Genomic DNA, 23,441 nt, shown 5'->3' on the forward strand with positions numbered 1-23,441 from the left:
TTAAAAGAAACTAAATGTATTAAAAGAATTTTAAATAAAATATACAATGATATGTTTTAATTTTTATTTTACATAAAGCGTTCAATTCATATCGGTCAAAAAAATCTTTTCTTTCGTATAACGAGATTATAAAAGCAAAATTAGTTTTTTATTTATTAATGTAGATATTTTTAAATTTGTTTTTTTTTTAATTCTTAAATTGTATAAATCCAAAAATTAATATAAAAGATTAATTTTAGCACACGTACTTGAGAAAGATAAAAAGCAGTGAAGGAGAAAAATAAAAAGCAATCTGCCTTATTTGCGTACTCAATTGATACGCACGCACTTTTATACGATACAGATAAAATATTACATATACTTACTTTTTCTTAAAATTCACACAAAGATATAAAATATTACAATAAAGAGAGCGTAAAGAAAGATAATCAGAGTCGGAGACAAGGAATAACGAGCGGTAGCAAAACAAGAGAGACGAAATTAACAAGTATGAGGAGGGGATAGAGATATAGACGTCTCCTCTCTAACGTATCAGCAGCTAACATTCAGTCCCCTCGTGACGTTCGCGTGCTGATCGCGTTTGCTCAGTGCCTGTCGCATTCTCTTCGTTACTCATCGTTTTTTTGCACGGTACACGTGTACTTATCGTTAGACACGTTATTGTGTTGGAGGTACACACGCGTAGACCTAGAAAAATTGTACAGCTGTTTGGTGCGCGCGCGCGCGGGTGACTTTTCTACTGCACGTGACCTCGCCCGATGTCATCACCTCTAACATTCGGTTATTGTCGATAACGAGAAGAAAAGTGAAACTTTCAGCTTACGCTTAGCCAGCATGCCAATCACGAGAGTAGGTGTACTTGCGCCGTGAAGGACGTGTTTCTCTGTCTCTGTGTGTGTCGTCGATAGCATGACCTCGAATTAAGGCAGTGCCGAATACACGAGGCGAGAAAAACACCCGCTTGCCTTAGGGCTCTCAGTTTTAAGTCTGTCAGGCAGGGAGTATCGTGTATCATAGAATTTCTACTATACTCTTATCCTACGACATTTTCGGTCCGGAATCTTCCCCTTAAACCTCTGATCCTACGACAAAAATTTGAGAGTGGGGGTATAATTCCCCTTTTGCGGTCGTAGCATGAGAGGATTTTTTGTCGTAGGATAGGAGGTTTCGTAGCAGAAGAGGGTCGTAGGATAAGAGGTCCGACTATATTTATTTTTCTGCAATATCTTCGGTCGATAATAAATGCGGAAAAAATTTATAAAGAAGAAATTGTTTTTGATCTATGTATTTATTAATAATTCAGAGTGTTTACTCTTCCTGCAAAAACATGGAAAAATTTTCAGAAATTTTTTTATACTTGGAAAAATCAGGCAATTTTATTAAAAATCTCTCCCTTTGATAATTTTGCTCTCATGTTTTAAACGGGCAAGTCAAGTAAGAGTTATGTTTAAAATATATAAATATATTTATATCAATCTTTGGTTACATATTCAATGTTTTAAAAATATTGAATACGCAATGTATATTTATTGTAATTTTTAGTGATAAAAGAATGAAAAGTTTATGCACATGCTTATCTTACGAAAGTTTTCCTCTCATTTTTTTTAGTACATTTATAAATTTAGCACTTGAAACTTGAGAAGCTCTGTGTTTTTCTTTCGTAATACGTGAAAAATATCAGAAAACGTATGAAATAAAAAAATTTTATTATATTTAGAAAGTTACATAAAAAAATTGTAAAATATTCTTTTTTACCTTGAATTTTGAACAAAAATACTTACAATTAGAAGAATTACTCAGGGTTTTTCTTACAAGTAGACACCCTGTAATTTCTTTCTTATCTATATTTTTTTACTGTTAATATCAATGGAGATATATCTGATTGTAAGTGAAACTATGTCATTAGATGAAATAGTGATTACACAATAACTTCTATCGCATTTCTTATATAAGTTCATCATATTTCAAATATTAGCAAACTAGAAACTGATAAGAGTATCAGAGTAAATACATTACTCAGCGTAAATTCATAACATTTTTAGTCTCGTAGTAATAAAGAAATATGTGATTTTATCGTACAGTTGGCGTACAATGAACGTCTCAATCGGATTTTGTCCTATACATATGTATAAGGCATTTGAATATTTTGGGATCAAAATAATAATTTTAATTCACTTGCAGATTTTAGTTGCAATTTAGATATTGTATATATACACACTACGCAAAAAAATTAAAGGACCACTTTCTTCGATATAAAAAAAGGCCTATTTTTAAGTAATTGCAACTTCTTTAAAAATAATCGGAATAAGATCAATAAAAAAGCGTTTCAAAGCTTGAAGTTTCTAGTTTTACAATCTTTAAATAAATTTCAATTCTTTTTATTTATTACAAAATTACATTATAAGAAAGCGACGTCCGTCGATTGGACAAATTTTTCAAAAGTTTGTCTAAGAATATCGAATTAAAATAAAATCCTAGTAGTTCTGTTACGCATGGATAAACTTTTATTAATACAATCAAGAAGAAGATACTGATTAAAGAAATAATAAAAATTGAAAATATAAGTAAATTTTTTAATAAAAACTTTATTCTTAAGAAAATTATCTTAAAAATAATCATTAAAAGAGCTGTTTAAAAAGGAAAGTTAGCGCTTTAAAATTTTTTTATCGTTTTTTCAATCATTCATTTTTTAGGTGTAATTGTTACTTAAAAATAAAAAAGAAATTACACTTTTATCTTTTTTTATTTAAATCAATGAAAGTTACCGAAAAAACGCTAAAATTTTTATAAACTCTACGACATTTACAAGTAAAAAGCATTCTAGTTACTTGTACAAAAGGCAGAAGTGTTAAGTTTTTTTCTGTACATTTTAAAAACTTAAATTAATCATTATTGTACGATCATTTTTTCACTAGTTATAAGCGTTCAAAGTTAATAGCTCGTTTTTGCCTTAATAATAAATATCTCGGCGAAAAAAAATCATAGAACATTCGTTAAAAAAAGAAATTAAAGCTAAAAGTCTGCTCTGTACACCCAGTTAATGAAATCGTGCTGAAATTTTTTTAAAATTCGATATTGTTGGACAAACTTTTGAAAAATTTGTTCAATCGACGGACGTCGCTTTCTTATAATGTAATTTTGTAACGAATAGAAAGAATTGAAATTTATTGAAAGATTCTAAAACTAGAAACTTCAAGCTTTGAAATGCTTTTTTATTGATCTTATTCTGATTATTTTTAAGGAAGTTGCAACTACTTGAAAATTGGCCTTTTTTTATATGGAAGAAAGTGGCCCTTTAATTTTTTTGGTAATGTATATATATATATATATATATATATATATATATATATATATATATGAATGAAGAATCTTTCTGGTATATAATAGGAAGTAATTGCAAGCGATCGATATCTGACATGCTTTATATCAGGAGACAGAATCACGATTTGAATTTGCAGTGATATTAAATTGGATTGTATTTGATTTTTATTTTTTTCATATTAAATAAGTTTCCAAAAGATGAATTTCCATTTTCATTTTATTTTCTTTTTCTGTTTATTTATAATTAAAGCCTCTAAGAATTTCTTTGCGATGTGTCATTAATATTCCTTCTTTCATATTATGTCATTGAAGATTGAAACGTCTGGCATTCGCGTGATCATTATGTCATCGATCTTATCATAATCATGATAGGATTGACACAGATATTTATATTATGAATGCCTCTCGACTCTTCGTTTTCTCAATTGCGATTTTATATGGAAAAACTTTTTTCATTTTCTCTATTAATTTATATATACTGTTTGAGTTTCCTTTAATTTTTAACCTGTCGAGAAGAAGAAAGAGGAGGAATCAATCTTGTGTTCTATTGTATTTGATATATATTATTTGTGTTTGCATTAAAAAGAAATTATATGCGCGGGTATAAAAAATCTAATTTACTTATAAAAGAGCAATTTATATTAAATATGTTACTAGTCATATAGAATAGTTATCTTGTTACACAGGATGAACTTTTATTAATACAATCAAGAAGAAGATGCTGATTAAAGAAATAATAAAAATTGAAAATATAAGTAAATTTTTTAGTAAAAACTTTATTCTTAAGAAAATTATCTTAAAAAATAAAAATATTAAAAATTAATAGCTCTCTTTTGTCACTTTTAAACTCGTATAATTTTTAACAATATATTTGAGACACAAATTTGTTTTTTGACATTTATCAACAGTGACTGCATATATACATATATTTACTTTAATTATTTTTTTTTTTTATACAGAATGTTGAATTTTTTTATTCATACTTTGAACACATACGCATGAAATACGAATAAAAAAATTCAACATTGTATATGAGAGAATAATAGAAATAATTAAAAAGAATATTTACATAATTTTTAAACAATCAGATCCAAAAGACTTCTGGCTGACATTTGTTTTCAAAATTTTGATTAATCTTTAAAAGGTTTTTAATCGCCGCTTATTAAAAAGTCATTAATATATGAAAATTTATACGTCTGTCGACCTAGCCCCCCCACCTTGTAAAAATAAAAAAACAAATACTGCAAATTTACGAGCTATTTATGAGCTTTCATATCCCGCAAATTAAAAATTTTGAGCTCGTCACACTAGGCAGGAATTTAATAATTTTGGTGGGGGGGCTGAGTCGACGTCGACTCAGCCCCCCCCCGCCCCTTAAAAATAAAAATATTCAATCGTTCTTTGCGGCAGAATTAGGAGCTATTTATGAGCTTTTAAAATAATATAATTTCGATTTTTGAGCTCACCGTTTTAACCCCAAAACAACCCTTTCATTATTTAACTCAAGAGAGAACTATGCTTAAAATGAAAAAATTTAACACTTTTGCGGGTAAATATTGTTTATTGATTTATGAGCTCTCAAAATACGTGCATTTTGATTATTGAGCTGCAACCCCTTTATAGAAAAACCACCCTTCGTCTCCCCGGCACAAGAGAAAACTATACTTAAAATGAAAAAATTTAACACTTTTGCGGATAAATATTGTTTATTGATTTATGAGCTCTCAAAATACGTGTATTTTGATTATTGAACTCCTTTACAATGAAACTACTCCCAAATCTTTCCAGCACAAAAGAAACTATACTTAAAATAAAAGAATTTATTTTACGATTAAATATTGTTTATCGATTTATCAGCTCCAAAAATACGAGCGATTTTGATTATTAAGTTACAACCTTTTTACAAAAATAATCACCACGCATCTCCTTCACATAAGAGAGAACTGTAAATTTAAAATAAAAAAAAATTATTATTTTGCGAACCTATAAGAAGCATTAATAATATAAAATATTTAATTATAAAACAGTTAATACGAAATATTTAATTTCTTTCATTTTAAGTATAGTCCTCTCTTGTGCCGGGGAGACGAGGGGTGGTTTTTCTATAAAGGGGTTGCGGCTCAATAATCAAAATACACGTATTTTGAGAGCTCATAAATCAATAAACAATATTTATCCGCAAAAGTGTTAAATTTTTTCATTTTAAGTATAGTTTTCTCTTGTGCCGGGGAGACGAAGGGTGGTTTTTCTATAAAGGGGTTGCGGCTCAATAATCAAAATACACGTATTTTGAGAGCTCATAAATCAATAAACAATATTTACCCGCAAAAGTGTTAAATTTTTTCATTTTAAGCATAGTTCTCTCTTGAGTTAAATAATGAAAGGGTTGTTTTGGGGTTAGACGTAAAATCTATACAAAACAGTCCGAATATAGATTGATTGAAAAAATTCAACACAGTTTATATGAGTATTATTATACAGTGTTGTGTTCAATTCTTGTAAACCAAAAAAATGATTTTAAAGAGATCAACAAAAATAAAAATTATAAGTTATAAATTAGAGTATTTCTAAAAGAACATTATTAATAACATAACAAACAGATTTAGAGATATACTAGAAAATATGGCAGCGATTTTTTTCTAATTTTGGATGAAATGAATAATGTATATATATATATATATATATATATATATATATATATAAAATATATAATTGTATATTATAAATATATTCTATATATTTTTTAAATATTTATGTTATATATAATTACAAAATATTTATATATAATTTACTAAAATACTTACTGATTCATTAATATTATGTTCATACGATAATATTAAAAATCTTAAAACAATGCTACACTTTTTACAAGAAAAAATTGAATTTTACGATCTGCTCTATATATCAAGGCGCACGCTCAATTCCGATCTCTCCTCTCTCTAATCTTTAATGTAAACTTCGCACTCTTAACACTCTGGACAATGTGATAAATTTCGGAATGTAAAACTTCTTTCCCGCATATACATTTATATTTTATATTTTTAAATTTTTTAACTCCATATATAAAGGTCTGTGTATTTGCTGTGTGTATATGTATATATATGTGTGCGTGCGTGCGCGCGCGCGCGCGTGTGTGTGTGTGTGTGTGTGTGTGTGTGTGTGTGTGTGTTTGTAGTATGCATAAGTAATAAATTTAAACCAATATGAATTTTTCATTGTTAATCTACGTTCGAGTCTCGTAGTATAGACTTTTATTTGTTAATAATTTTTCAATAAATGATAGATCAAAAATTTTTTAAAGATTATTTAGAATCTTGATAATATGTCTTTTTTGGATTTGATTATGCTATAAAAATAAATATTTATCTTATAAAAAGTTATTTTCTGTTTTTTTTTTTTTTTTCATATAAAGTGTTAAATTCTTTCGTTCATTTTCTCGTCCATATTTACTGGTAACCTTAACAAATAAAATAAATACTTTAATGTTCAGATTAGATTAAATTACGTTGTTAAAAACATTTTCAAATAATTTTTATTTGTTAATAACTTTTTAATGAATAATGAGAAAACGTGACAGTTAAAATCGTTTAAAAGTTACACAGAGTTTTAATTTTGACAACATATATGGGAGAAGTTTTAGGCCTAATTATATCAAAATAAATATATTTATTGCAATTAAAATAATTAAACAAAAGTTATTTATAAATAATACCGAGAGATTATTTTTTATCTTTATTTTAAATTATTTCAAATAATTAAATAGTATATCGTATTTTTCCATATTTTAATAAATATTAAAACAAGTTGTAGAAAATATATTATGACTTTATATGATAATGTTTTATTGAAAGTTATAAAAACTTAAAGCACAGAAAAGAAGATATTAAAATTCAATTTTTATTAAATTTGACTTTTTTGAAATTGATGTCTCGCGCGTATAAAAAAATCAAAAAAATTACGTTTATTTTTTTACGTGAACCTTTATTCTTGTTGTCCTATTTATTGTGAAACATCCTGTACACTCATCTATTCATGCAAAACGGTGCATTACTGATATATCCGGTGCGATAGCAATCCGTGCGTTTTCATGGGCTATATTAGTAGTGTTGCTACAACGTTAGTAGAAGTGTAGTTTTGATGTTATAATTGGATTAAAAATTAGATATTGAAAAATCGATAATATTATATATTCGAGATTATAAGAAAGATTGATTTCACTGTATAATTTATTTCAGTATTATTTCTGATTTATCGAAACTAATGCAATTGTATAATTAATCCATCAATATTGCTCATTTTCTTTTTCTTGGCTAACTGATTAATATTTGTTTAATATTCATTATTTATTGGTTATATTATGTATTATCTGTACAAGTGTACACTACTGTGAAAACATTTGGATTATCTCCATAATTATGCTATTAATATAATATATAGTATTATAGAAAATAATAAAATACATATGTGCATAGTTTTTTATAAAATAATATTTCAAAAATTTTATCTATTTAATATATATTTTTTATAAAAAGTATATATTTCCTTATATATTATTTATATTTAAAAATAATTTATTGAAATAAAATTAATATAAAGATATATATAAATTTTTAAATATTCTTTTAAAGATTGGTAAAAATTAGAAAAATTTAATCTTTTATTTTTGATATAATCAATAAGTTAAAATTAAGAAATTAAGTATATATATGGTAAATAACATAAGTTATAATTTAATTTAATACATTAAGTTTCAATTAAATTTTTGGCCATTATATCCTTATAATTTTTTACATCACATATTAGAAGAATCGATATGTAAAAATTAGGGTGGTCTAGTTAAAAAAAACTTAGGTTGACCTTCACTTGTTAGCCTTGACATCTACATTCAAGATCAATGGTACCATTTTATATCCTCTTCGAAGTCATAAAACTTTTGTACGAAATATTTTCAAAAACAAAAATTAGTCACAAAGTAAATGGGGTGAAAAGTTTTCAAATGGATACCCTATATTATATATATGTATATATGCATGCACACAATATGGAATTTGTGAAATAATTCTTATCATAGTATGTATATTATAGTATACGATCGAAAGATTTAACAAATTAATAAACAATTTAGTATTTCTTATAACAATTACAAAATTAATTTATTTTGAAAGTTTAATTATATAAACTTTATTCATTATTTTAGATATCTTTTAGAAGAAGAAAACCATGTTTCAAATTTATAATTTTTTAAATATATTTTACTATTTATATAAATATATTTAAGCAATTATATAATTTAATATATTAAACAGTTATAGTTTAATAAAATCTGGATATATGGAAGTTGTTCTTATCCCGTATGTATTATATTTCAGGGTTCCGGGTATTTAAAGCGTGCAAATACTGAACGCCTCCATGAAATTTTTAACCAGGTAAGTAAATAATAAATTTAGATAACGTCTAGCGTTTTTTACAGAAATATTTTATTTTACATTTCTTTTATTATTAAAATATTTTATCTATGATAAATAAGCTCTCTATAAAAATCAAAATATAATATCATATAATTTAATATTTCTTTTTTATGAAATTGCAGTATGCCACGCAGGAAAAGAATGGCGAGAAATTTATGACCTCTTCTGACTTTGTACGCAGTTATCTTGGCCTTTATACGGATGCTGATTATAATCCCGATTCTGTCAATTTACTTGCTGGTATCGTCGACACTAGCAAAGATGGGTAAGTCATATATTTACTAGTATTATGAAATAGTACAAGTTTCTGATATTAAGTAATCAATTTAAGGTCAATGAGATAGACAATATTGTTAAATATTGTATGTGTCTAAAATAAAAATACTGGATATAAGATATTTAAAAATTTAAGAAAAATATTTCCAACGCTAAAATATATTATTTTTTGTAGATTTTATATATTTTATAAACAAAAATCTAAATTTTATTCAATGAGTTACAAATACGATTTGATTTTTTATTGTCTAATTTTATTGACTTTATAATTATAATAGCTAATAAACTTATTGATTAGAACTTTTTAAATTTAGGTTAAAATTTTTTATTACTTATTTTGTATTGTGTTTTGTTATTTATTTTGATTCATGTTAGCCCATTCTATATTTATTTTGTAATAATTCTGAGCTTTATTTGATTTTATAATTTATAATTATTTATGTAAAAAACATACACAGAACAAATTGTGAAAAAATATTTACTTTTGTAGAAATAAAAAAACGATATTAAAACACAAGTGCAATAATCTTTCGAAAATTTATTTTACATCTTTCTCTGTACCTCTCATAATTTATCATGATTGTAAATTATTAATATGTAAGTAATGTAAAATATTATTACACGATTTTGATAAGAGCCACCCAAAATTATACTAGTATTTCTCATGCATTGCTTTAAATTCAAAACTACAACTTTTTTTTTACAATATTTAGTATTTTTTTGAATTGAAAAATTTATTAATATTTAATTTTTTCTTTTTATTTTAGTCTCATATCGTTTGCTGAATTTCAAGCATTCGAAGGTCTTCTCTGTGTACCAGATGCTTTATACAAAACAGCTTTTCAACTCTTTGATACTAATGGAAATGGAATGGTTGCATTTGGTAAGAATTATTATCAAAAAGGTTGTCTTTTTTTTAGACGATATATATATAGTTTATATGAATATATCTTATTTCATAAATTGCAGATGAGTTCGTTGAGGTGATGCGGAAAACCGTACTGCATCAAAAAATGCCCTTCAATATGGACAGTAGCTTTGTTAAACTTTACTTCGGAAAAGATAAGAAGAGATTAATCAGTTATGCGGAGTTCAGTCAGTTTTTGCATGTAAGTAGTTTACGCTGCATTGTATGCTTGATTGCAGATTTACTCTGCCAGAAAAAACGAGCCAAGTATGATGTAACAAGTGATGATGAAACATAGCGTACGTTTGCTTTATTGTTTGCAATAACTTTACGTATATAACTCGACTGATATTTAAAAAAAAATCGTAAAATAACATTTCTTATCTCAGAACTTTTAAAGTATTTTATGCAATTTGGCTTACGCAAACTTATATAGAAAATACAAAGATACAAAAAGATAAAATCAAATTTTTCGAAATTTATTTTTTGTATCAAGATTTTTATTTCTATTTTTTTGATTCCTTTATTTTTATGCAATTTATTAGGAAATTTTTATAAATATCAAAATACTTTTTGTCTTTAGGACTTTCATGAAGAATATGCAACAGAAGCTTTTAAAAAATTCGACAAGGATGGCACGGGTTTTATTTCAGCGTTAGACTTTCAAGATATCATGCTCAGTATTAAGAGTCATCTACTCACAAAAGATGTGAAAGATAATCTAATAGCTGTAAGTATTATGTAAATAAAAAATTTTGCAAATAGCAAATTAAGTCTTTATAATGTTCTATAATTTTTTAATAAGAAAATATTAATTAAATTATATGTGCTCAAAATATTACATATATAGAATATTTTTTATAATTATTTCATAATAATAAATAATCATTAAAATACTTTTGCATTAAATTTATTTTGATAATGGTATAAATATTGGAGTACTTAACGCATAATACATTTCTTTTTATCTTTATTGTAGGCAGTACGTGCTGGCCAAAGCGGACCGAAAGTCAGTTTCCCATATTTTATGGCATTCAACTCTCTTCTAAATAACATGGAACTTATTAAACGAATCTACCTAAATGCGACCAATGGCCACAGATATCAGGAAGTCACTAAGGGTATATCATTTATTTTAAAGAAAAATGAATATTATTATTTATCAAAAAGTGTTTCTATTTTATTAATATAAAAACCATGTAAAAAAGGAACAATTTTTTTTATTAAATATGATAATATTTATTATTAATAATAATAATATTATTTATTATTAATTATTTATTATTAATAATAAATTTATTAGTTATTATTAATAATAAATAATAATTATTATTAGTTATTTATTAATAAATAATAATAATTATTTATTATTATTTATTATTAATAATAATTTATGTAATAATAAATATATTTAAATAATTATATAAATATATATTTATAAGTATACATTCAAACATACACCGACTTTTATCGTTTATTTGCTAGTACATATTTCAATAAATTTTATTGTTAATATTTTAAACATAAATTTTTTGTTTGCCAGAGGAATTTCTTTATTCTGCACAAATGATGTCTCAAATAACCCCATTGGAAGTTGACATCTTGTTTCATCTTTGTGACCTACTACATCAAACTGGGTGAGTATCTTCGATTTGAAATATTCTTTTCTCCTTGTTGATTGATTGATCGAGAGAAAATCACGGGGGCGATCGCTTCAGCAATTGATTCCAGTAAAAAAATTATGATGTATTAATTGAGCGAGTCGCTTCCATGATTTTGATCTTGATCAGTGCGATAAATAAGAAAAGAAAAGAAAAGAAAAGAAAAGAAAAGAAAAGAAAAAAAAAGAATAAGTCACGTAATGCTATCTGCACCAGCAAGCACATCGTCATCATCCAAATGTCAAGTATGTCTCGTTCTTGGCAAGGAAGACGGAGACTATCGTCTTGAGTGAATCATTTCTAATCGCCTTCTATGCCTATGCAGTGTGCGCTTAATTTATTATTTTTTCGATATTACATTGAACAATATTAAAGCGAGCTTTCTCTATTGAAAACGTTTGTTTACGTGTTTACGCTGCCTGGATCAGACCTACGGAAGATGACGAGGCAGATTCGCGGCTTGGGTGCGTCTTTGTATTACAGACTATCACGTGCTATATAAACATGTTTTGTATATATAATATAATATATATAATATATTTTTGTTTTTATCTACTTTTTTCAACGCCTTATCTTAGGACGGTGGTGTACGCAAATATATGTACATATTTGCACGCCAATGGACATACTAACGATTTCATTGTTCTGTCCTTCTATTAAGATAGATACGATCTAAGAGCACATGATGGATCATATTGGCAGGATTCTATTTATTGCTTCAAACAATAGCATCAACGCGTCAATGCATCTGTTTTTTTAACAGTTTATTCCTATATCTTTTTTATGCTTTGTTATCACAGCTTTGATACACATTACTAAGTTCCTATTTGTTTTCTCGTATTTCAGGAAGATTGTGTATAATGATCTCGTGGCTATTACACCTGAGCAGTATTTCAAACAGATTACAAAACGCGTTGCCGAGATCAAAGCAGTGTCGGTAAGTGTTGTAGCGATGAAAGAATCTCAAAAAATTAGTCACATTCTTTCTTTACTAATGTATTTTACGAGAACATTAGATATTTAATTTAATCAATTATAATTAATAAATTAATGAAACTAAATAAATTAACTATAATTAATTATAAATGCTCCTATCTTATAGAGTCCGGACGAACGTGGTATTATCGTGCAAATTCTTGAGAGCGGTTATCGGTTTGTGCTTGGTTCTATTGGTGGAGGTACGTAAATTTCTCTATTTTTGTATTGAAATTTTTCAAAAATTTCAAAGCAAATTTCTAACTTTTTATTATTATTAATTAACAGAATTTAAAGATGAGAAAATGATATAATTTCTTGATATTATATATAAATTAAAAAAATTTAAACACTAAATATTTTTTACAGAATGTATACAGTTCAAAATTTTTTCGTACACGAGTTAATATATAATTATTATATATTATATATAAAATATATATAATTTTATATATTATAATTAATATATAAAATATACATTGAGGGTTTTGTAACAGGAGTGTATCTCCAATTTGTCCTTTTTATATATTTTATATTTTTATAAAATGTATATATTTTTTATTTATTACATTTAAAGTCAGAATGATAGCGACAATAAATTACCAAATTATACTTTTGAATTGCAATAACATATTAGAGTGATTGTGTTTTTTAGCTGTTGGTGCTACTGCTGTATATCCTATCGATTTGGTGAAGACTAGAATGCAGAATCAAAGGACCGGATCCTTCATAGGCGAACTGATGTATAGAAACAGCTTTGATTGCTTAAAAAAGGTTGGAATCAAAAAGTCTCATCGTGTGACACTCCCTACATTGTTAATCATAAAGCTGGTGTTTCACGTTTGACAGGTGATCCGACATGAGGGTGTTTTTGGCCTTTATCGAGGTTTGATGCCTCAGCTAATGGGCGTAGCTCCGGAAAAAGCTATTAAACTTACGGTTAACGATTTCGTCAGGGATAAGTTTATGGATAAAAATGGAAATTTACCGCTGTTTGGGGAGATTGTATCTGGCGCCTGTGTGAGTACTTCGTATATCACATCTTGTATTTTTAGTGCCTTAAAGCTTCCAACTAGATGAAACGTGAACTTTAGAAATGAAACACAAGACGGGCGGATGAGCAGAACCCAATGTGTCAAATGCAAGGGATATGAATAATCAGAGATATCACACAGTGAATTTAGATGGTCTCTCGCACACGTATTCTTATCGCACACACTACTTCTGTAATCAGGAGAACAAATAAGGTATTTATGCAACAAGGTGTAATTTTTTTTCTACAGGCCGGAGGCTCGCAAGTCATATTCACCAATCCTTTGGAGATCGTCAAGATTCGGCTACAGGTAGCCGGGGAAATCGCAGGAGGCTCGAAGGTCAGAGCATGGGCTGTCGTCAAGGAATTAGGTCTATTTGGGTTGTATAAAGTGGGTATAGTGATAAAAATGATGTCTTATTAATACATTTGTCATCCTTTTTTTTCTTCTTTTTCTTTCTTGACAACTCGCACTGACAACTGAAATTTTCTTACAGGGTGCTAGGGCCTGCTTTTTACGAGACGTGCCATTTAGCGCTATTTATTTTCCCATGTATGCTCACACAAAAACGCGACTGGCTGACGAGGGGGGTTATAACACGCCACTATCGCTTCTCGTTTCCGGTGCTATAGCTGGCGTTCCTGCAGCAGCGCTAGTCACTCCCGCAGATGTAATAAAAACGAGATTGCAGGTGCGTTTTTCGATATTAAGAAAATGACTTTCCTTTTTTAATTATATTTTGAAATATTAATTTTTCTTTGATTATATTTAAAACTCTTTTTTAATTACAATATATTTAAAAAAATTAATTATAATTATAGAAAGATATTAATTTATTATTTATTATAGTTTATAATAATTATTATTTATAATTATTAAAAAATATATAATATATAATATAATTAATGAAAAATATTAGAAATAATATTATTTGTAATTTATAAATAAATATTTTAAAAAATATCTTTTTTTGATGATTCTGTTATTACGTGTACTTTAGGTTGTAGCTAGAGAAGGCCAAACTACATATAATGGCTTGCTGGACTGTGCCAGGAAGATTTACAGGGAAGAAGGTGCCAGAGCATTCTGGAAGGGTGCGACAGGTATATTATTTTCTTTTATATTTTCTATGAATGAGGTTTTTGGGACAATTAATATCTTTATACCATTCTTGTACACTGAAAAGTTTTTTTTAAAGATTTATGAACACGGTGATATCGCACGTTTCATATATCAGTAGGATGGCTGTCACAAAAGAAAATGATAAACAATAAGTAAGCTATACAAACGGGATAATCTTTTTTATTCAAAAATAGTTGTAGGATTTAGAAAGTATATGCATATATACATATATGATGATCTCTGTAACAGAGAGAAAATAAGTAATCATCAAGTTGATTATACATATAATCCTTTTTTATTCCTGTAAGAAGCAGAAATAAAACGAGATTTTACGTTTTCTCATTCTTTTGTTACAACCTTGAAAGTATATAGTTAGTAATATATTCTGCTTTTGTCGATTGCATGCGCGGGGGATCGACCCTGCTGCATCTTTCGACCTTATTTTCTCCTCCATATGACCCGGCGATTTACTTATCAGTAAGTACCTCTTCTCTTCGTTTATGGTTACCTGTGTTTTTCTTGTTTTCTTTTCCAATTCGCAGTCAACATACTTACTCTTTGTATTCAGAATGATCATCGAATATAACGTATTTCACAACATCTGATATTCATGCATATTTTAATTGTATGTAACTCTGAAAATGCAGGTCAATAAACTAAATCTTTGATGATACATACATACATACATCATTATTATAAAATGGCGTTTGCACATTTTTATCAAAAATAATATAGTAGGAGATATGTCTTAATTAATTAATGTCTTCCTTTCTGTGAAGGAAAGGACAATAAGGGGAAAATTTTTTCTTTCATTATGTTAAGAAAAATATTTATGGAAAAAGAATTAATGTTTGTCTTTGTTTAAACAAAAAATAATTTAATTGAATAAATTGTTATAAATTATAATTAATGTAATGTAACATTGACGTACATTTTATTTATACAATTCAAAGCTAAGAATAATTATAATTATATTAATTTATTGCAATCAATTATGTATTTAATTAAAAAAGTATTTATTTAAAAAAGAAGAAACTAAGTTTTGCTTGTTTAATTTTTTCCAATATATAATATTACAAATATAATGTAATATTACTGTAATTTTTGAAGCTACATATTATGCATTAAGTTTCTGTAATTCTTTATTGACTAGCATTTTCTTATTTTTTTGGCTAATATTTATTTCCAGATATCTCATGAAATTAACCACATAAATAATTGAAATAATTACATTGTATATGTAAAAAAATATTCAGAAATTACAAACATATGATTGATGTGATGATATATATACAAAGTGTCTTGTGTAACTTTGCAGAGCAGTAGCTTGAAACAATTGAAACAATTAAATAAATTATTATATATATATGTGTATATATATATATATATATATATATAAAATTATATGTTATATTCATAATTATATTATTTTTATAATTATATTTTTTATTTTTAATTATATATCATATATTATTTATATATTATTTATATATTATATAATTATATATTAATTATATATTATATATAAATGTAAAATTTTGTTTTATAATAATATATCACTTTTTCATGATGCCCATTTTGTCTTGTTCTTCTCGAAAGAAAATAGGCAGCCATCATGCTTGTCATTGGAACTTTTTAAATCTTTATTTGGACAAAGAATATGAAATTACGTACACGTTCTTAATTATATATTCAAGATCATTAATTTTTTTTACAGCTCGAGTCTTCAGATCATCACCTCAGTTTGGTGTTACTCTCTTCACATATGAGTTGCTGCAAAGGTTGTTCGTTGTCGATTTTGGAGGATCGTGAGTATATAATTTATGAAACATAAATTAGAGATTACAATGTTAAATATAATTAAAAGTATGTTAAATAATAAATAATTATTAAATTATTATAAAATTATAAAATTAAAAATAAATTAAAAATTAAATTATTATAAAATAATTTGCTTTACACTATTTATACAGTATTAGAAAAATTACTCTAGTAGATTTATCTGGATTTTAAATTATTTAAAATTATGCTAATTTTATTAGTCAAGATTGCATGCGATATAGAACTGTCTTATTTTTGTTAAAATTAATGAAATATAATCAATTTACACATTTTCGGCAAAAATGAATTTTATGACAGCTGATCAAGTTTGTTATTTATTACTATATTTATATGTGAAATATAAATGTGCAATATAAATAATGTTTAATGTTATTTGCAGTCGACCTTCTGGATCGGAACAAAAGATACCTAGCATGGGAGTCGCGGACGAAATTCGATCAACGAATCCAGATCACATAGGTGGCTACCAAGTAGCTCTGCCTATTTTCACGGGTATAGAAAGCAAGTTCGGTCTCTGCCTGCCCAGGTTCCAGGCTGTTACCGGAAAGTAACAATATTGTTAGCAGTTGCTAGACAATTAATTAACTTGTAGCAATCCCTGCCATAAGTAATGTAAAAACGAATACCAGTTGCTGGTTGTTTTATCGACTGCATGAAGTGAGAGAGTGAAATGCATTGTGAGCCTCACGAACTACAAATTATTATGAATCCGCAAAACATTTCATCTCGATAAGTCTCGTCTTGGCCATTTCGAATTGAGTATCATATAAGACCATCAAAAATTGCGATAAGAAGGAACAGCCGTCGATTGATACAAACATACACGTTGAATCATTACGTGCGTATAGAAAGTGTAATTATTGGTTACAAGGAGAAGTACAAAATTTGTAGCTTGCAGAATGAATGATCTAGTGAATGATTCGTGATAGCTAAGTTGATGCAGTCAATTGATACAGAAACAGAATCAATGGCATTGAAACTATTTATTTTGATACTATATAAATATATGTTATATCAAATTGTGAGATGCTGTCTGTGCGTAATTATTTTATAAAGCGAGAAAGAGAGAGAGAGAAAGGGAGAGAGAGAGAGAGAGAGAGAGAGAGAGAGAGAGAGAGAGAGAGAGATAGAGAGAGAGAGAGAGAGAGTTAGAAAACAAAATGGACATTTATCGACAATTTGTTATCGCTAACTTAAATGTTTCTATCGTATATAGTAATCAATTGATGAGTGTATGTGTTCGTTAAATCACGCCAACAGATGATACGAGTATGATGTTTTAGCAAAGGTTATAATCTTCGCGATGGCCCCGACGTATATGCATCAGATATTTATGTAAATTTTAAAATAACGAGAATTAGGCCTTTGTAATTACACTTATTATTTATCCAATGCTTGTATAGCTTGTATAGTTGGTGAGTAGAAGTCCAATAAATTTGTTTTAAATCATATACGCTCGTCGTACAACTGTAAAGCAATTATTGACAAATAATACTTGTATGTATATGCCATCATTGAATGAAAAGAGAGAGACAAACAGGGATTTACTCACTTTGTTATTATTAATAATGTTATCTATTATAATGGAATATAAGCTGAAATAAGAAATATATTCAACGACATTTTTTTAGATATATTTTTGAGTATATAATAAATTGAGATATTAACAGTTTTTTCTGACATGTTTTTGAACGACGTTAAGTTTTTTGCATATTTTTTAATACAACGTGATTATTTTGCGTCAATTCCTACAATTAGAAAGACGTTTTATATTGTAATAATTGCAACTTAAATTAAAACGGACTTATTGGCACTTTATGACACCAGTTATACAATTACGCAAGTGAATAGAGAAGAGGGTAAACGCACATAATTCTGGGAAGAATGATAATGGCAGTTATTAAGAATATGCATTTTTTTCATGTTTATTCTATTTTTTTATTACAGAAAAATTACACAAAATAATATGAAAAGGTTTTCCGAGAAGACTTTGATCCATAAAACACAATATATTGAAATTTATTAAACTCCTTATAATTATAATTGTCAATTATGCGTAATAGTATAGATTTTAATTGGTAATACAAGATAACTAAGAGAATCCTTTTGTTTATGCTGGCAAGTTTATCAATTAAATTTTTTTAAGTGCTTTTTAAGATTTGAAATTTTATTTATCTGGTGGAGTTTGATATACTCTAGTATATTATAATTTTTAGTCAAAGAGAGAATGCAATATAAATGAATATTAAATAATTCTTTTACTCAATTTAATAAAATCTTTTTGGCATCCAGAAAAAAATACTTAATTAGCAAGTTATCTGTTGAAATGGATTATATGTACAGTTGTAATTTCTATTGAATGAGAGAAAAATTTATTGAAGAAGAGATTGCAGTGTTTCCATCTATATAGCAAAAGAAAAAAATATATATATTTAAGTTTCACAGAAACTCCGCTAGATATATTATACAAATAAAATTATATATATTGGACTTGATGTAAAATGTATGAAAGGGTTATTATTACTAAATGTGTTTCTTATGATTTTACAATTAAATCAGTTGCATTTTCCGTAACATTTATCATAATTACATAATAACGAGAATAAATAAATTAAATAAAATAATAAAAAATAAATGAAAAAATAAAAAATGTTTTGTGTTTTTCACAATACATTAATATATTTATTATTATTATAAAACGATTTTTTTATGTTTGATTTTGAACACGACGATTTATTCTTTTTGATGTTTGTATTAATGTAATTATTCTGTGTAATTTCCAAAAAATTTTAGCCATTATTTTTTATTATACAGTTACACTAATATAAACATTTATCAAATTTTTTTTCTTGTGGAGAAACATTTGTCACTTGAATATGGATTTATCGCGGGAAATTGTATATCTTTGATGGCTTGCAAGTTTCATAATTTTTGATTAATATACTTTCTATACAACACTTTAAATATTTTTTCTGAATAATCATGAATCTCTGCATAAAAGATGTAACGTTGTAAACAAAGTCTTCTCTTCGATAATCGCAACTGTCAGTTTCATTTTTTTATAAATATTTCTGATATCTCTGATATTGTATATAAATAAACTGATTATATACAATATATTTATGTACAGCACATATTACACGTTTATGGATTTTATGCAAATACATTGTTATTATTTATTTATGAATTAAGATAATCTGCATCATGGAACAATTTGACTTTTAATTTTTATAGTTAAACGATGTACTACTCTCTTCTTAGGTTGTTTCTTGCAATTAATAATTTTCATTATTTTTTAGTTCAGTGGAAAAAAATTGATATACTTGATATACTTCAAATATAGGAAAAAGAAAATATAAATTTAAGTATGAAATAATTTTTGATTGCTTTGATGCAACTTTATGTTTGTTAGACAATAATCAGACAACAGCTTTATGATAGACTTTTAATCAGTTGCAGGTTTGTTGGTAGTCAATTAGGCTGTTTTAAATAAATATTAGTCGTTATGTACCTGTAAAATATTGAAAATTTTAATTTCACGAATTGTAAATATCTCTTTTGACAATTGAATAGCTAAAAAATTTACGTCGTTAAAAAAGATTGTGAAAAAAAGACAGTTCTCTTATGAAATTGTGCAATTTTTGCAAAATGTTTGCAATTTTAAGTTTTATTTTTAAATTATTGTTACTTTTTATTTATGAGAAAATAAAAATTTTATGTGATTGAATTTAATTATTATATCTTTAGTCATTGTGAAAAGTTGCTTGAGATCAACATCGATGATTGTTGAATTGCGAGCGAACTCTTTTTGAATGTATTGTAAATGTTTTCTCACAAATTGGTTTTGTAAATACAAAGTTAAAGAGTTGACTTGAAAAAAAAAGTAAAGTTGCAAATATAAAGTTGATTTAAAAGACATTACATATACACAACAATTAATTAGCGTAAAGTTACAAAAAAGTAAATTGAAAAATATCATTTCCATATCTGATTTAATGCAGAGCTATTTCTTTGCGATTATATCTTGCGGCCGTCCTGTAAGGAATTCTCAAACATTTTCTTGCACGTTTTCGCAAAAGAAGAAGAATAATGTACAGGGAAAAATATATAAAAGGTGAATTATTCAGTGCAATGATGACTTTTAACTCCACTCATATTTTTAATGTCGCAAATATGTTTTTGTAAAATTTTCAGAAGACATTTAACAGGTAATAGTAATGACATTTGCATTCTGTGAGCTGAAATATCAATTCGATCGTTCTTTTTATACACGTATTGTTTAGATACGTCTTGCATATGTGTGATATATAGTATATATCTAAAATATACGTTTTAAAATCTGTCGCAGGTATTTGCAGCTCAATAACTCTTGGTTTTTGTACATCACATGATATCTGTCACGATTTATTCTGCATCATTACTATTGATTACTGTTTTACTGTCATCATGGTTTTACATATAACTGTTAATATTACTACAATTATATGTACATACAAAAAATTATTTATATTATCAATAATGGCATCCACGAAAAAGAAAGTAAACTCGACATACTTGTATCTGTCAATTTGTCTTTATTATTAACACGACATATCATGACATATTTATTGTAATATTTTAATATAAAATTATTAAATTAATATTCTTATCTTACAAAATTTATCTCTTTATAAGTATCAAAATTAGACATTTTATTTCGTTAAAGGTATGGGGGAGTAATAAATGATGAAAATATTTTAAATATTTATATATAAGTTTTATTTTGGAGTTACATTATTATATATGAGCAAATTGAAAATTAAAAATTAATTAATTAATTTTTAACTTTAATGTAACTAAAAAATAAAACGTATATATAAATATTTAAAAAATTAAAATTAAATTAAAATTAATTTAAAATATTAAAAAGATTTGTTTCAATTGCTCTTTTACATCGAGTTTACATTCTTTCAAATTGATGACCTCACCTTATGATTATTAGTAGACAAAGACCTAAGAGAAATATAATGATTAACCAACTGCACAAAACTATAAGCAAATAAGAATTAAAATCTATTTTACCAAATACTACGAACCTCACTTATTAATATTACAGGGAATAATTAAGTATGATAAATTAAATTCCCTTCTGTAATCAAAAATCTTGTATCTTATGCTCGGCGTTGTAGCCGCGGTGATCATCATCGATAAATCCTCTTTTGAAATATTGCTGGTACCACTTTGTACAACATTGTCAGATTTCAGAGAGAATAATTTTATTAATTTTTATTTTATAAATAATATTGAAATTAGACGATTACATAGTAAAATAAATTTTCTTTTTCAAAATATTTATATAAGTCTAATTTCACTGTCTAATTTATTTCGATATTATTTGTAAACGTAATTAAAACTGGTTTAATTGTATCGACTGTCTGAGACAATGCTGTTATTATCATTAGCGTGACGAACAGACGGACGAGAAAATGTTTTCACGCAATGAAAGGTGCGGCACGATTAAACAATGAATGCGTAATGAGTTTTATTACAATTGCTGGATGCATTTAACGATCAAGGAACAGAATTCCGAAACGTACATTTGATATATGACATTAATATACACTGTATTAATTTATATGTAATGCATTTATTAAATATTATTAATAACAAGGAAACTTTGCGAACCCGGAAATTGATTTTAATCTTAGGAGTTTTCAGTTGCGGTGGAAAAACGTTTTTAAGGGGTGAGATATCACCCATCATATATAATAAACTCAATTATATAGTTAATAAACTCAAAAATTTTTGAAAAATTTAAAAAAAAATTTTATTAACGTCATTGAATAGAGGTAATTTTACCATAAAACATTTGTACAAAACATTTCTTGATATCTCTAATAATTTTCGAGATATATCGAGAAACGCAAAAAGCCGCTTTATGTATGAAGTTTTTCTACCGCAACTGAAAATTTCATTTATTTATCCTCCTTATATTGCAAAGTCTCATTAAAATCAGAATTTCTGGGTTTGCGAGGGTCTCTTGTTATTTTTGCATGATGTAACTGACTTTTTAATTGTAAGTGATTAAAATTCTATAAGTGATTATCGAGCACTTAATTGCACTTAATACGTGAAAACATTATTCTTCGTCCGGTTCAATAGATAATCAATAGACGATCTGTGATCAGTATCAAATTCTTCACAGTATACCGGAAGATCATATAGTTAAATAATTCGAATTAAAATTCTTATTATGAAATATGCGGTCGTCATCTTTGATAAATTTATCTAATTGCGGGTTGTAAAGATATACATACTTGTAAATCAAAAAAAACCTAATTGTGAATAGTACCTAAACTGTTGTGGATATGTATATTTTAAAATAAGAATAAATATTATTTAAAAAAAATATTTTTGCTTGTCCACATTTATTATTTCTCCCTTTCTCTCTCTTTTTATTAATAATATGTACGTTTATTTCAGAACAAAGATTTTTCCAAATTAAAATTAAATTTTGGTTCTATTATGCGACTGAATATAATATATGGGACTTATATCTGTAAAATAAAAATAAAAATAGAAACTTAAATAACAAAAATAAAATAAGAAAAACGTCAATAAATGATTACTGTCGCACTTTTACCTTTTATCTTTTATTAAAAAATAATAAATATAGTAACAGTATATTTTATAATTAATGAAAAAGAATGCATTTTAGTTCTTTATATATTTTACGTATTTTATATATTATATATGTATTTTATATTTTATATATTATATGTATTTTCCTATTTACTATATTTTTTAAATTTATCTTTGTCAGTTAAATACTTGAAAATTTGTAAATTTTATTATT

General features: G+C 26.3%; 1 protein-coding gene across 4 annotated transcripts in view; it reads left to right on the top strand.

The window, feature by feature from the left end:
• Aralar1 (electrogenic aspartate/glutamate antiporter Aralar, mitochondrial) overlaps positions 1–22,419 on the top strand; it is a 33,427-nt gene extending 11,008 nt beyond the window's left edge. For 3 of the 4 annotated variants that reach the window (XM_072901272.1, XM_072901276.1, XM_072901273.1), the window contains exons 2-17: positions 8,691–8,747; positions 8,912–9,054; positions 9,833–9,948; positions 10,035–10,174; positions 10,556–10,702; positions 10,952–11,093; positions 11,516–11,609; positions 12,480–12,570; positions 12,736–12,811; positions 13,264–13,382; positions 13,458–13,628; positions 13,892–14,032; positions 14,139–14,333; positions 14,643–14,745; positions 16,482–16,572; positions 16,986–22,419. In XM_072901272.1, coding sequence (XP_072757373.1) covers positions 8,691–8,747; positions 8,912–9,054; positions 9,833–9,948; positions 10,035–10,174; positions 10,556–10,702; positions 10,952–11,093; positions 11,516–11,609; positions 12,480–12,570; positions 12,736–12,811; positions 13,264–13,382; positions 13,458–13,628; positions 13,892–14,032; positions 14,139–14,333; positions 14,643–14,745; positions 16,482–16,572; positions 16,986–17,157 — 1,998 coding nt within the window. In that variant the 3' untranslated portion in view covers positions 17,158–22,419. Of the gene's footprint in view, positions 1–566; positions 850–8,690; positions 8,748–8,911; positions 9,055–9,832; positions 9,949–10,034; positions 10,175–10,555; positions 10,703–10,951; positions 11,094–11,515; positions 11,610–12,479; positions 12,571–12,735; positions 12,812–13,263; positions 13,383–13,457; positions 13,629–13,891; positions 14,033–14,138; positions 14,334–14,642; positions 14,746–16,481; positions 16,573–16,985 lie in introns of those variants that run through there. The other variant, XM_072901275.1, reaches the window with a different exon arrangement.
• Positions 22,420–23,441: the final 1,022 nt, after the last annotated feature.

The sequence above is a fragment of the Anoplolepis gracilipes genome, chromosome 10 (genome assembly GCF_047496725.1).
Source record: "Anoplolepis gracilipes chromosome 10, ASM4749672v1, whole genome shotgun sequence".
In the NCBI taxonomy this organism is placed as follows: Eukaryota; Metazoa; Arthropoda; class Insecta; order Hymenoptera; family Formicidae; genus Anoplolepis; species Anoplolepis gracilipes.